The sequence below is a fragment of the Rutilus rutilus genome (genome assembly GCF_951802725.1).
Source record: "Rutilus rutilus genome assembly, chromosome: 17".
In the NCBI taxonomy this organism is placed as follows: Eukaryota; Metazoa; Chordata; class Actinopteri; order Cypriniformes; family Leuciscidae; genus Rutilus; species Rutilus rutilus.
In genome coordinates, this window is record NC_140230.1 from 28,554,019 (window position 1) to 28,567,548 (window position 13,530).

A 13,530-nucleotide genomic window follows, 5' to 3' on the forward strand; every position below is an offset into this window, starting at 1 on the left:
TAATACAACAGTTTGAAAATAAGCAGTTTTGCCATAATTACAGGAGAAATACCTGAAATGTCTTAGACTAGGGTGGGTCAAAAAGTTTGAGAACACACTGGTTTATTTATATATATTAGGGCTGTCAAAAAGTAGTGTGTTCATTTTGCAAAAAAAAAGCAATTACCCAGCATCTGTTTTTTTCTGTCATCCTTTGGCTGTGCTTCAGTACATGATCACGCTATCATTCATTTAATTGCTTTTAAACAATTCAAGTGCAATAAGACACTATATATGCACACATGGTTCCTGGCAAACCAGCAAATAGCCAGCTTAGACCAGCAAGAAAGCAGTTACCCTGTTTTAAAACTCAGCTACTTTTCCAGTAGGGTCCATTCCGCCACCCAGCTCTTTAACCAAACATTTCTTTGGCAGCAAGCGAGATAGAAGATCCATGACTTCCTTTACGACATATCGTATTAAAAACTGCAGTGGCGGAGGTTCTTAAAGACCCTCAGTACATTTGAGGCACATTTGAGGCAGTGTCTCTTCATTCGGCAGAGGCATTCTCACCATAAGCCTCTCTAAACTCTAAACACACACACTCTCAAAGCCTGACTGACATTCGAAACCACAGATGGCAGAGCACATAGCTTTGGAGAGCCCGCGAATGGTTCAAGCCAACAGCTCTATATGCCAGACATATGTGTTCATTTACGCACGCACACACACCTTACATATAGAACAACACGCCATCCGCTTTGAAGTCTCCCGGTAAACATGGATGTGAGAAGGAGAGGGAGAAAGATCTCTACAGCAGAGAACAGAGCCATCCAGATGTTCCAAAGACTGCAGATGTTTCATAAGCCTAAGAAAACAGCGTGTGTGTGAAAAAGGATTTCCAGTAGACTGTTCTTGATCCAGAGAGAGGAACACTTTTGGTTTAAGAGATCGCTGCAAGCATTCCTGAGGTCACTGACCAAGAGAGCTAAACAGCAGCCATCAGGAAGTGGGCTGAGAAAGAGGTTTCAAGTTGAAGAATGCAGGGATCAATTTCTATTAACAATGTGACGCCCAGGACCGGAAAAGGCCTGAAAAGGAGCTTGATAAAGAGGTGAAAAAGATAAAAAGAGCCTGTTTGTGTGTAGACATCACACAGATGAGGGTTTTGCCTGGAAGTGTTTTGGAAGCTTTACGTAATTAAATCCATAAATACAAATGTGCATGAGTGGCCCTATTCTCATCCTTTCTTTCCTTTTGCCTCTCCGTATTTTTCCTTTGGATATCAAGACTGTGAGAAAAAAAAAAGCTGTGCAGAATATCTTCTTCCTCTGCACACAATTCCAATTAGTAAAGGAAAGCGAGGTAGTGAAAGAGAAAGCTTGTTTGCGTGCTGGTGTGTTGTACAAAAATATTTACGCTCACTCCGTTTAATGAGAGGCTCGTGATTGAGTAAAAGAGAAAATCAAACACACCTTCAATGTTGCCCACAACCCCCACCACCTCCATTCTCTCCATCTGTCATTACGGACAAGGGGAAAAAACAGCTGTCTAAAACTGAATATGTCTTTTTTTTGCATAATTACAGAGTCTAGTTGCGTAATTCAAAACACACAAAGTAAACATGCATTTAAACGTGTGTTTAATGAACGGCCAACAACCCATGTAAGAAGAGTGATTCAAAACGTTGCGGAGCTTGATAACTTACGAATGATTTCCAGAAGCAAACGGACCGAACAAACTTGATTGTAAACAACTCTCGGTGGTTTACTCCATCATATGGAATTAATCTATGGCAGATAGGCCTGTAATTGCAATCAATTAACATATCTTTGAAATGAATACTGCATATCCTGTGCAAAAAAGAAAGAAAAAGAAAAAAGGACGGCGCAGAAGCAAGCAGAACAAACATAAGTAGATTCAGCAAAGCCGTGAATGAAGCGAATCCATCTTTTTGTTCGTTTCCTGTCTGATATCCTTGGCTCCCATAAGTCCTGGCTGGAAGCCCATCAGGGTGGAGGAGCCTGGCAGAGTAGGAGGGCAGTTAACTCCAGGAAGTGGAAGTCCTCTAAAGCCTGGAGTGGTTTCCTCTGCTTCCCAAACACCCCCTCCCTCCCCTTCCCATGTGGGCATTAATACTCATTTTCTGACATATTAGATGTGCCTTCAGAGAGAAAGCATGATAAAGAGATGCATACGTACACACAAAACAGGAGAAAAACCTGCAGAAGCCAGTTTGGCAGATTGTGTAGGAAGACAGGCTGTTTATTTACAGCACTGGCTGAGTGTTTCCTGAAAAGAGGCTGTCTGCTAAATCATCAATTTCAGCCGGACGCTTCCTTCGCCCCACGGCTATTTTTAAACCCCCACGACTAGGCCCGGACTTTTCAAATCAACACGGGAGGAACCCTGTGCTTTTCCTTGCCATGGCTAACCCTGTTAGTCACGCTAACGTCTTATCCGGTTGTAAAGACTTCACCCACAATCACGCTAACACGTTTCCGCCTCTAAAGATCATCCAGACAATCTCCCGACTAATCTGACTCAAAAGCGGTCATTTTATGAGGATTATTGATTATTTTAAGTGAGACTGTGAATGCTCTGTGAGCATGTTTTTAATTCAAACCGATATTGACTGCGGTACTCACCTTTGCACTGGTTGGTGTTTTTGTCCAGGATTGCCTTTGTTGACACTATTTTTCCATACCTGCAGAGGACAAAGAGAACAACAGGGTCAGCTCAAATGAAAGAACATCAAGTACATTTCAATGTATTACATGAAACGTGGGCAAAACTTATTTTAGTCTTTTTAGTCATTTTGATTTCCACCATATCTCAAATTATGTGTTGTGTGTGATTACATTACCTGGTGGGAACAATGGAAATTACATTTTTAACCTTTTTTTTTGAATAAAATAGGATAATCTTGCCAATTTTAATTTCATAGTTATTTAATGCATGCAATATTTTCACACTTTTGCATAATTTGGCAAAACGTCAGCATCATTGGAAATTACTCAGTAAATGTATTCATTTAAAAATTCAGAAAACAATGACACTGTTTATAAGTATAAATATATGATGTTATTTTGAAAAAATGTTTAAAATGTCTTTCATATTTTAAAGTCGAAATGAAACAGATTTCTTCCATACGGTGATGCACATCCGAGTGCAATGGACGATCAAAAAGAAATGTAGGGCAGCGATGATTACAGTCAATTGTAAAAAGCGATGTGGGCTTAAGCGGACTAAATGATTGGAAAAAGTCAAGCATTCGTCACCAGAAAGTCTGATCAAAATAAAAATGAAACATACACGGATGAATCATTCACAATAAGATCAATAACATTTATTTATTAAGTAGATTTTGGGAATTTCCATCGGGGTCTGGGACAGTTTTAAAGTGACCTTCATTTGACAAAAAGAAAGTTCAAAGTTGTTAGTTAATAAAAGTCAACCCCTGGGACATACAAGTGCCTGAACTTGATGAAAAACCCAAGTGTAATCTTTGCTCGGAACTTAATTAAAAAGTTTGAGCCTAATTCAAAGAGTATGTTTAATAAGGTTTAGCTTAGCTTCATTAAAACTCTTGACGAAAGGATCTACATCGATACATCAATACATTCCTTAACAGGACACCGTAAACAAGGAGAGGGTGATTTTGGGCGCAGGATGTGAGTTTCAAACCCCAGTGATTTAATTAAACACTGGAAGCATCACAGAGCACCACTCTACACCACAAAAATCCCCACTCTCATTTTCACTTTTTCACCTCAGCTCACAGCACTGACTACTCTTGTATTCTTGTAATAATCTTTCTCTTTTTTCTCTCTCTGCTCCACAAAACCCCTATTCACATAGAGAAATCAGTCTTGTCGCAGAAACACGAAAGTGTCTGCAATGAATCCCCTTCCCCTCCGCAGTCCCTCTTTTCCCCTATTCCTCCTCTACCGCCTGCCTTCAATCCACGATGGAGGTAATAAAGTTACTTATCGCTTCCGTCTCCGCCTGAAGACTGGGAAGACTGATATAACCGTGGAGCTCCTGATGTGACTTTTTTAATTAATATTTAATGCGGCTCCCACCTCCAGGTAAAAGCGGGAGACTATATTACCCACCTTTATAAGGATGGAGGCGTTTAATAAGGGAAAGATCATTTTACTGTCACCGTGAGAAGCGGCATCCCATCGAGGCATTGTGTCGCTGATGTCTGGAAAATGGCAGCTAATTCAGCTTCAACTGCACAGCTTTACAGAAGAAATACAAATAATTATCATAAGCCGCTGTAGAACTACGAGGTTGATAGCAGAAAAAAACAATTGTCGTTCGAGGTTTCGTGTGAATTTATCAACAAAGTCTTCTGCAATTCACACCATAACACAGAGTAAGTGTGGGCGGATGTTTTTTGCGAAAAACGGATAATCACAACTCTGGGATTGCAGAGACTCATTATAGAAACAATACTGGTTTTGTTTGATTTTTTTCGTCAATATGGTTTGTCAGTAAACAAAGTTGAAACTCGGGGGATGAGAGAAACCACATAACAGAGAGTGGAAGACATGAAAATGCGGAGCTCTGCTGGAGAAAGCATGTAGCGGACCAATGTGAGGGAAACGCATGAGAACCATTTGACTCAAACGCTTGATTTGCTGCCATTTCTTCTTGCAAAACAAGTGGTTGGACAAACACAGGCGTCTCAGATGAGTGAGTGGGTCGGGGGTGGAGCTGAGAAAGGAATGTAGTCAACATAGCTGGCAACGTTTCCGCAAGCCAGTGCCATGCCGCGGTCATGCACACGGATGTCTCACTAACACGAAACTCACGAACAGGAAGGTTTCCTCACAAACATAGGCGTAGATTCATTCTCCTACAGCCAATAAGGGACGCAGGGAGTGAAATGTCCCCCTAATCATTTGTCTGTCTTGTTTTGTTTGTTTAGATGCTGTTAAATGAAGCATTGAGAACTACTGAGGTGGGATAAATGTTCAATAGACGGAGTCTGTGGTTGAGATTTATAAGTTACTAAATTAAAGTCTTTGTTGAAACCTCAAAAACTTTAATGACCCCAATGCCGTACTTTCTGGTTAACGTAATGTTCTTTCGGATCATTTGTCAGGATGACACAGCTAACATTGCAGCCAAAGGTGGAGGAGCTCACTGTGAGAACATCTGGCAAAGTGTCCTGATCACTCTCACACTAAACAATGAACATCAGGGTAGTTTAAAGTTGATGGAGAGCACTGATGCCGGTATGTGACGTTACTCTACACAGGCTAAAGTGCATTATGGAGAATTGACATGTACTGTATGTACTTGCTCAATAATGTAATTGTGGGTGTTTTTTGTTCTTTTTTTTTGTTATAATTTTTACCCCCCAAAATCTTCTATAGTTCTGTCATAAGTTACATACCCTCATGTTATTCTTATTTCAAATGCACATGTAATGTTTTTCTGTGGATGACAAAACAAGATTTATTTATTTTTTTAAATCTTATCTTCAAAACGAATTGAGAGGGAGTAAATTATGACAGAATATTATTTTTGGGTGGGGAACTATTCCTTTAATGCGGTCTTATAGTCATTAGCTCCCAAAGATGCACTCGCTTTAATAATTAGCATTGCATGCATTTCATTACAGTATGCACATATGTAAAATTCATGCTGGCAAATTTCCAGTGTTATCAGTCACACTAATGAAGTGCTGAACCCTTTTTTAAATGGGTTGCATTTCAAGATTATTGCCGATCAGCTTAAAAACGTTCTATGGATGCTGACTTTTGATGAATAACAAGATTCAAGTGTGTTTACTAGCTTAAAACTTTCAGAACCACAAGCATGGAGTTCCCCTCATGGATGTCTGGAGTGCCAAGAATTTGACCTTACAAAGCATCAAGCCAAAGAGCTAAATGGTTTACAGTGAGAGAAGTCGCATGTTACAATATTAGTAAACAATCTACTTTATGATATACAGCAAAATTATACTCAATATCTCAAGGACAAAAATAGCATATTGCATCATGTCCCAGCCATTCCAAACACAACAGAGCTGCAAATCACATAAATCTCATTCATATTAACTTGACTTTGTGTTCTATTCAGCCATGACTGACAACAATATAGTTTGCATATCAAGGCACTTTGTCGGTCGTTTGGTTTTTATTTTCAATCAGTCTGCAATTGGTTGGCCTGGCCACAATGAAATCTCACTGGTCCAAAGTCCTGCTCTATACAGCTGTGTATTCAAGAAATAACCTATATACTTTCTACACCACATTTCTGGTCCTATAGTGCAATGTTGCATAATCACAATAAAAATAGCGCTACCCTAAAATGTCTTTCCTTTTTGCTGATGTCACCGATTGGATGTGATTTTGTTGATTTCAGTGAGAGCAGATAAACTACATAGTGCTCAAATGTTGTCAAGTCAGAAAAGCCCCTTTCACACAGTGCGTTGATCCCGGAAAATTGCCATAAAATTGCCAGAGTGCCTTCTGAGTGAACGAAAACATGTTCCGGGATTGACTCCGGCATCGATCCCGGGATGGGGACCTAGTTACATTGTCGGGATCAGTCCCGGAACGCGCCCCTGTGTGAACAAAATCTGTAATCAATGCTGTAAGGGGTGTGTTGTAGCGATGACGCTGAAGCTGAGATCATTCGCCAGCTTAAGTGAAACGGTGCGTTGCGCTAATTTATGATCGAATCAGAAAAAAAACATGCATGAGCGTGGTTTCGCAGAAATCGCAGATCATAAGCAAACTTAAGACACTGCAGAGACATTACACGTCACATCCTGACAGGATCTTTACGGGATGTGTTTGAACGCGAGCACAGATTCCGGAAAATCACTGGCAGTGTGAATGAATCAAAACCAAACGATCACGGGACAAATCCCGGGACACATTATCAGTGTATTTTCCGGAATCTTTGTGTGAAAGGGGCTAAAGAAAGAAAGAAAGAAAGAAAGAAAGAAAGAAAGAAAGAAAGAAAGAAAGAAAGAAAGAAAGAAAGGAGGCAACAACGCCCTTACAATAACAGATTACCAGAGAGCTTTATTTAGACTGCTGATACCACACACACCAAAACCTCTAGTGAAAGACCACAGTTCAGCCAGTATGTGGGATCACAATGTTCTAACTCTGGTGATCTGGACGAAGGAACCTTCTCTCCACATTAACCAGAGCAGATCAGGTCTAAAAGAGAGTCCCACAAATGACACACACAGGATCACACACACGTCACCACCCTTTCCAACACAGCACACACACTGAACCCTCTGAGTGCTTTAGTCAACCCACAAGCACACAAAATCAAATCAACATGAACACAAGAAACTGTAAACACCACATGAGGTTAACCAAAACGCCTAGAACGACTTTCAATGAAGATAAATATATTTCGAGATCCTCACACGCACTTTTGAAAGATCGCGACACGGCTCAACGTGCTGTGACAGCCCAAGCTGGGAGCAGATCCCAGCTGATTTGATCACCGTCAAGACAACACGTCTTGTGTACGAAGCTTTCAGCTGCAGTGTGTGAAGTGCTAATGACAGTTCTCAAAGGGCCGTCACACACTCTGATCTGTGTTTTTATTTTCCCCAGAGCACCGGCAGCCACGGATGCCGGACTGTTTGATGTCTCGTGCCGAGAGATGTGAACCAGCATTCTTTCAACTTCTATCCAGGTGGGTGTGTAGGATCTCTTAATTGGCTACCAATGCAGCTGTCTCGTCTGACACGCCGCTCGACACTTCAGCAGCGTAAGTTACAAGCATCTGATGTTTGTTTGTACACTCGCTTGCACCACTGGAGTCAAGAAAGAAGCCCTGTGACTTTGCAAAAGGAGAATTCACTTTCCTGAAGTGTCATGACATTGATTGCATTTATAAAGCCTCGTTCAAACTTGTTAGAAAGTACAATAATAAAAAATAAGCCGAGGCATGACTCAATATACATGCAAAACAACATATAAAACGTTCATAATGCAGCATTTCTGCGCACCACAGTCTCTCAGAAAAACTTTTTTTAATAATTATTTTGAATGAATATTGTAGGTAAAAAAAACTACAGTGGCAGAAATCGTAAAAAAAAACTACAGTCTAAATTGTGTAAGATAAAAAAAAAAAAATTATATATATATATATATATACACACACATACATATATATGTGGGACCATTTGAGTCCAATCTTTTGTTGTGAGCTAAAAACTTTTGTCATCCCCTCAAACCCAGATTAGGACAGAATATGAACATTATTGCATATTATCGCACACCAAACTAAAAATGTAGCATTAGACTAACACATCTCATATTACATTTTCTTGACCTTCTCTCACCAAGGACACCAAGTGAGCCAAGACTGCCACGGGTGTCCTATTATTCAGTCAGAGAGGAAAGCGAGCGACGTGACTAACATTCTGTGAAGTTACCAAATGTAAAACGCTTCTTTAAATGTGTGTGTGAGCAACCTATTTGCAAGTTTGGCTGTGCAAAGTTAATCTTCGTTAAATCACCAACAATAAGTCTTCAAATCACACATGTAATCTGGCAGATTGTACTAGCAAATTGGAATCCTTTATTTGGGTACCTTACATTATTAGGGCCCTTTATTTATTATTTATGGTAAATCTAGGTCTGTGTCCAAAACGCAACAGGAACCGTGCTAACAGGACAAGGCTTGCGTCACTTTTTTTTTTCTTGGTGCCAGGGATTGCAAGCGAGTGTGTCTGTGGTTTGAACAGTCGAGGAGAGTTCATCTCGAGAAGATGACTGACACCTTCCTTGCTGTGCAACGTGATCTCATGAGTATTAGTATGTATTTTTACATAAAGTGTGGTTTCTACCAAAAGTACATTTACGTTTCCACAGACACTGAAACGTACATTATTGATATATTGACAGCACCAAACGTAAATTATTTAAGTGTGAACAACATTACAGACCTACAAATGTGTACAAATCCTTATTCATAAATATTAAAATAGTGGTATTAATATTTTGATATTAATATTTTGAATATCTATTCTATTCAACTGTCATATCAATGACTATGTTTTCAGTCGCATTTATTAAATGATAACAAATTCTTATTAGAGGATTACATAATGTTAAACAAGACTACACTTTAAACCCTTAAAATAGCATTTCTGTAATCGTTTAACCAGTATTTATCATGTAATATTTATTTTGTTTGCCGTGGGACACAAAAGGCGTTTTCGCAGTATAGCTTAGTCCTATGCTGTGACTTACAATAGAACCATAAAATATTTTTTTTATACATAAATTCACAAAAGTAATACATTTTATTCATTCACTGTAATCCAAATTCCATTTCAAAAGAATCCATACAATTGTGAGGAACAAACTGAAATTCAAGCCTTGATTCAGTGATCTAATCTCCATTCCGTTCATTGACCGTAAATGTCAAATCGTTATAAATTTAAAAATTGCTGCCTCAAGAAGCTTTAGGACACATTTTATGGCAGTGATATCAAAAACTCATTGAGTCTCACCTGCTTCATTACAGATTGTGACATGTCATGTTTTGGGTGATGTGCGTTTGAAAAGCGCACTTTCACGAAGTGGATTGGGATCAGATTTTCAGAGATTATTCATTTAAATTCTGCTCTGTAACTCACGCAAAACTATATACCGCCAGAGAGGACTGCGACTGCAACACACTGTCATTTGGACTACTTTTGAATACATTATGGTGATCACAATTGTCTGTCTGTTATGTTTTTCTTTGTTACTCTACATATTTTTTAAGAAATGGTTATGGGTAGGTTTTGAGGTAGGAGCGGGATTGGCGTTTCAATATATATATTTTTTAATGCTATATTGTTGTTAAAATAGTAATTTTTTACTGTTTTCAGAAATTTATCAAGAAAATAGTACAAGGGCAATTATACAAATATCTTTATGATATAAATGATTCATAAATATGTAATGATGTTTATGTTTAAGTATTGTCGATACGTCCATATTGTACGTTTCAGCATCTATTCAAACGTACAAAAATGAAGACGCAGCTGTCTCAGAAGGCACTAGACAACTGATATCAATAAAACAGAGCCAAATCCAGCCCAAAGGAACTTTATCCCGAGTGTTTAGGCACCTTTTGACAAAGCTTCCCACTTACTCTTCGTTTTCCACCTCAGACATATTGACAGGAGCTGTGTGATACAGAGCGAGACAGAGGGATTGAGTTTACAAAGACTTCAAGATGACTCGTGATGGCCAGCAGCTTTTTGGCCCTCATACGCTCTTCTGAACATACCCAAAACAGTTGAGCTTCAAGAGGAGTCAGACACCCATCTGACCTTAGGTTAGGTCTGTATGCTGGAGACATGTTGCTGCTTTCAGGTTTTAAAAAACAACAGCAGAGAGAAATAACTACAGATATTGCAGGAAAGTCTCATAAGGGAAACATCACTATAGACACTTTCCTGCACTACCCTGCACCACGAAAACATAAAACCATTCAAGTTAACTGCAATAAAAATAAATAAAAAAATCTTCAGGAAACAAATTTTACATTGGACATCACAAAGTATAAGTGCTGTCCCCAAACATTTAAACGGCAGAGTAAAATCACAATTATTCATTTAAAATGACAAAAAGCGTCCTAATTGTTGTCCATAAACCTTGTGTGCTACTGTATATCTCAAGTCATTTGAAGCCATATGAGAGACAATTAAAGTGCCCCATTATGCTTTTTCAAATATTTCCTTTCATGCAGTGTGTAATATACCTGTTTGTGAATGTAAAAGGCCAGCAAAGTTTTAAAGATCAAAGTGCACTATATATAAACGTATTGTCTCCTAAAAGAACGCATCGATTCTGAACTGCCGAAACAAGTCACCTATTGTAGAAGACCTGCAAAACAAAATAAGGACCCTTTAAAATAGCATAATAGGGGCACTTTAAGATGGTACTGGTGGTACTGAATAAAAGTGACATTTACATATGAGAGTGTAGGCCTACTGGATATAGAGTTGATTCCGGCACCCTCCCTAAAAGCTCTTTGAAACATAACCTGTTTTGCACTACAGCAGCGACATTAATAAAACTGGAGTTAAAAAATATGAATTATGGATCCGTCTTCAAATCATTAGAAATACTAGCCTGCTTTTCACCCTGTGATTAGACATTTCTACAGCGATGAGAAGGAGACATAAATCAAACTGTAGTCTAACTATGAAAAAGAAGACGACAGATGTATTGTAAGAAAGCAACACTTTGAAATAAAAACCGTGACCTGTTACTAGCCTTGTCACTGGCTCAGAAATGGTTTGCATGCTCTGGATGCCTGAGTTATTCGAGCCCAGGGGGGGCTCTGCCGACTGAAAATGAGATCCCACCCCAGAGGCTCCCCTAGATATGGCAGGCCTGTACACAAGGGCAATTCCTCCACTGGCTCAGTTAGTCAATCAGGCTGAGAGACAGAGAGCGAGCGAGGGAGGGGGTGTGTGGGGGGCTGCCATTTTGGGCAGCAAGCCTTGGATGCTTTTCAGTGAATATAAAATATATTATATATTATATATAGATAAGGAATAGAGAATAAAACCATGAAAATGCCAAGATACTACTGGAAGCCATATAATAACATTCGGATCTTACTCGCATGCACACACACGGGGAAAAAACACACAAATGAGATCTATTTTATATCTGTTATTTCTCCTAGACAGCAATGAGATTAAATGGAGAGCAAATGAAGTCTCCTGCTCCCTATATTTTGCTCCTTAAAAAAAAAATAGACCTAAGTAATCTTGCATCTGTCTCCTCTAAGGTTTAAAATTCAGAATCAAAACTTAAAGTCCCTGTAAAGTCAAAATTAAGTATGTGTTCTGAGTTTGTCATACCACCGAAAAATGTGTTATTAGCCACCCAGCCCAATTTCAATGATTAAAAAAGCCGCCAAGTAAATAAAATAAGAAAATCAAAATCTCGAAAAAATGAGCAGTAGTCTCTGCTCTCAAACGCTGGGGGCGTGTCCGCTGGCTGCGCTGAAACCCCGCCCACTCGCGGGAAATATGACTCGCGCACAGCTCGTGCATGTCGGCGCGACGGGAGGATGAAGGCCGAAGCGGACAGCGGGAGATAGTCGGTTCGGCCCCATTCACCAGTAACAGCGGATTATCAGTGAATTCCAGTTGTCTCCAACGAAAGTAAACTATCCTGATCTCTACAGAGGCGGGTGTGGTGGTGACTGGTGATCATCAGCTCTCCATCAAGGTAACGTTAGCTCTTCACAAGATAAATCCACCTCTTCTTGATATGATCATTTTTCGGAAATTTAAATAAGGACACCGATCTGTTTTCTAAGTGATTGCATCCAGGGAATACGCATTTACATGACGAAGGCATAGCCAGAGCCGTGGGCATAGTAGCTAGCAAACTGTAGGCTGTCTGATAGTAACTCGCGATTGAGCGATAGGCTTAGTGACTCCGTGCGTCATCAAGTAGGGGCCCAATCAAGCTCAGGGGGTCGCAGTGCGTCATCAATCGAGTAGTATGAAGCTGCAGACTCGGAGCCTGCTGCATCTACAGTCCCGCACCCAGAGTCCCGCATTCTCAGACCCCTCGTTTTTCGAGACAGCGCCTCCTATCAAATTAGATCGGATAAACATGTGAAGAACTTAAGCCGAAACGTGAGTATCGTCAATTTTATTTAGCGAATCATAGGCTACCTCATTCGGTTTCTTTTTTAATCAAACTACTTTATAGCTCATCGATACACCAACATATGAATAGTCCATTTAATATTTGTAAAGTAGTTTGTAACAAAATTTGAGCCGTTAATGTATGTTTTTTCGCCTTTTTTCCCAGAAAATATTTTGATAGCTTACGTTAGCCTTTAACCTTGGACTTACAAGCCATTGTAAAAATTTGATTAAAATTAGTTGACATTAAAGTAGACCAATTAAATACATTAAGTGTGTTAATATCAAAGAATGTCATCATTAATTATTTAATCAGATTCACCATTTTACCTTTTTTTTTAATTACCAGACCTTTTTTCCTAAAACTATTAAGTTGAATTAATTAATGCCGGAGTAATTATTTTACTTTATATAATTTATGTAGACTACTTAAATTAGTTATTATAAAACGTAGTATTAAAATGAATCAATATTAATTTAACTGATATGAAGTTGTTGCCGGCCATTTCCTCCGTGGCCCTACTTATCACCCTAGGTATGCTTGTAATTTGCATTTGCAGAAAAAATATAATAATTTATTATTACACAATATTTTTGACAATGGCATTCATCTTTTATTTTAGTGAAGTCGAGGAATTTGACAGAGCGATTGCAAAAAGAAGGAACATTCGCCTACCAGAAATTATTTTACCTTATGCATTTACATTTTACATTTATTCATTTAGCAGACGCTTTTATCCAAAGCGACTTATAAATGAGGAGTTTTTTTTTTTAATGCAACTGAAGACGAAAAGTAAAGTCACAAACACAATTCTTTCCTTTTTTCTTTCCTTTGTCCTGTTTACAGCAAGATGATGCTTAGGTGATCGTTAAATAAAGTA

The 13,530-nt window shown here is 39.0% G+C and overlaps 1 protein-coding gene across 1 annotated transcript in view; it reads right to left on the reverse strand.

Moving 5' to 3' along the window:
* The window catches only part of rbms3 (RNA binding motif, single stranded interacting protein), a 134,517-nt gene that overhangs the window by 82,657 nt on the left and 38,330 nt on the right, over window positions 1-13,530 (reverse strand). The window contains exon 3 of the mRNA XM_084384735.1: window positions 2,628-2,686. Coding sequence (XP_084240861.1) covers window positions 2,628-2,686 — 59 coding nt within the window. The remainder of the gene's footprint in view (window positions 1-2,627; window positions 2,687-13,530) is intronic.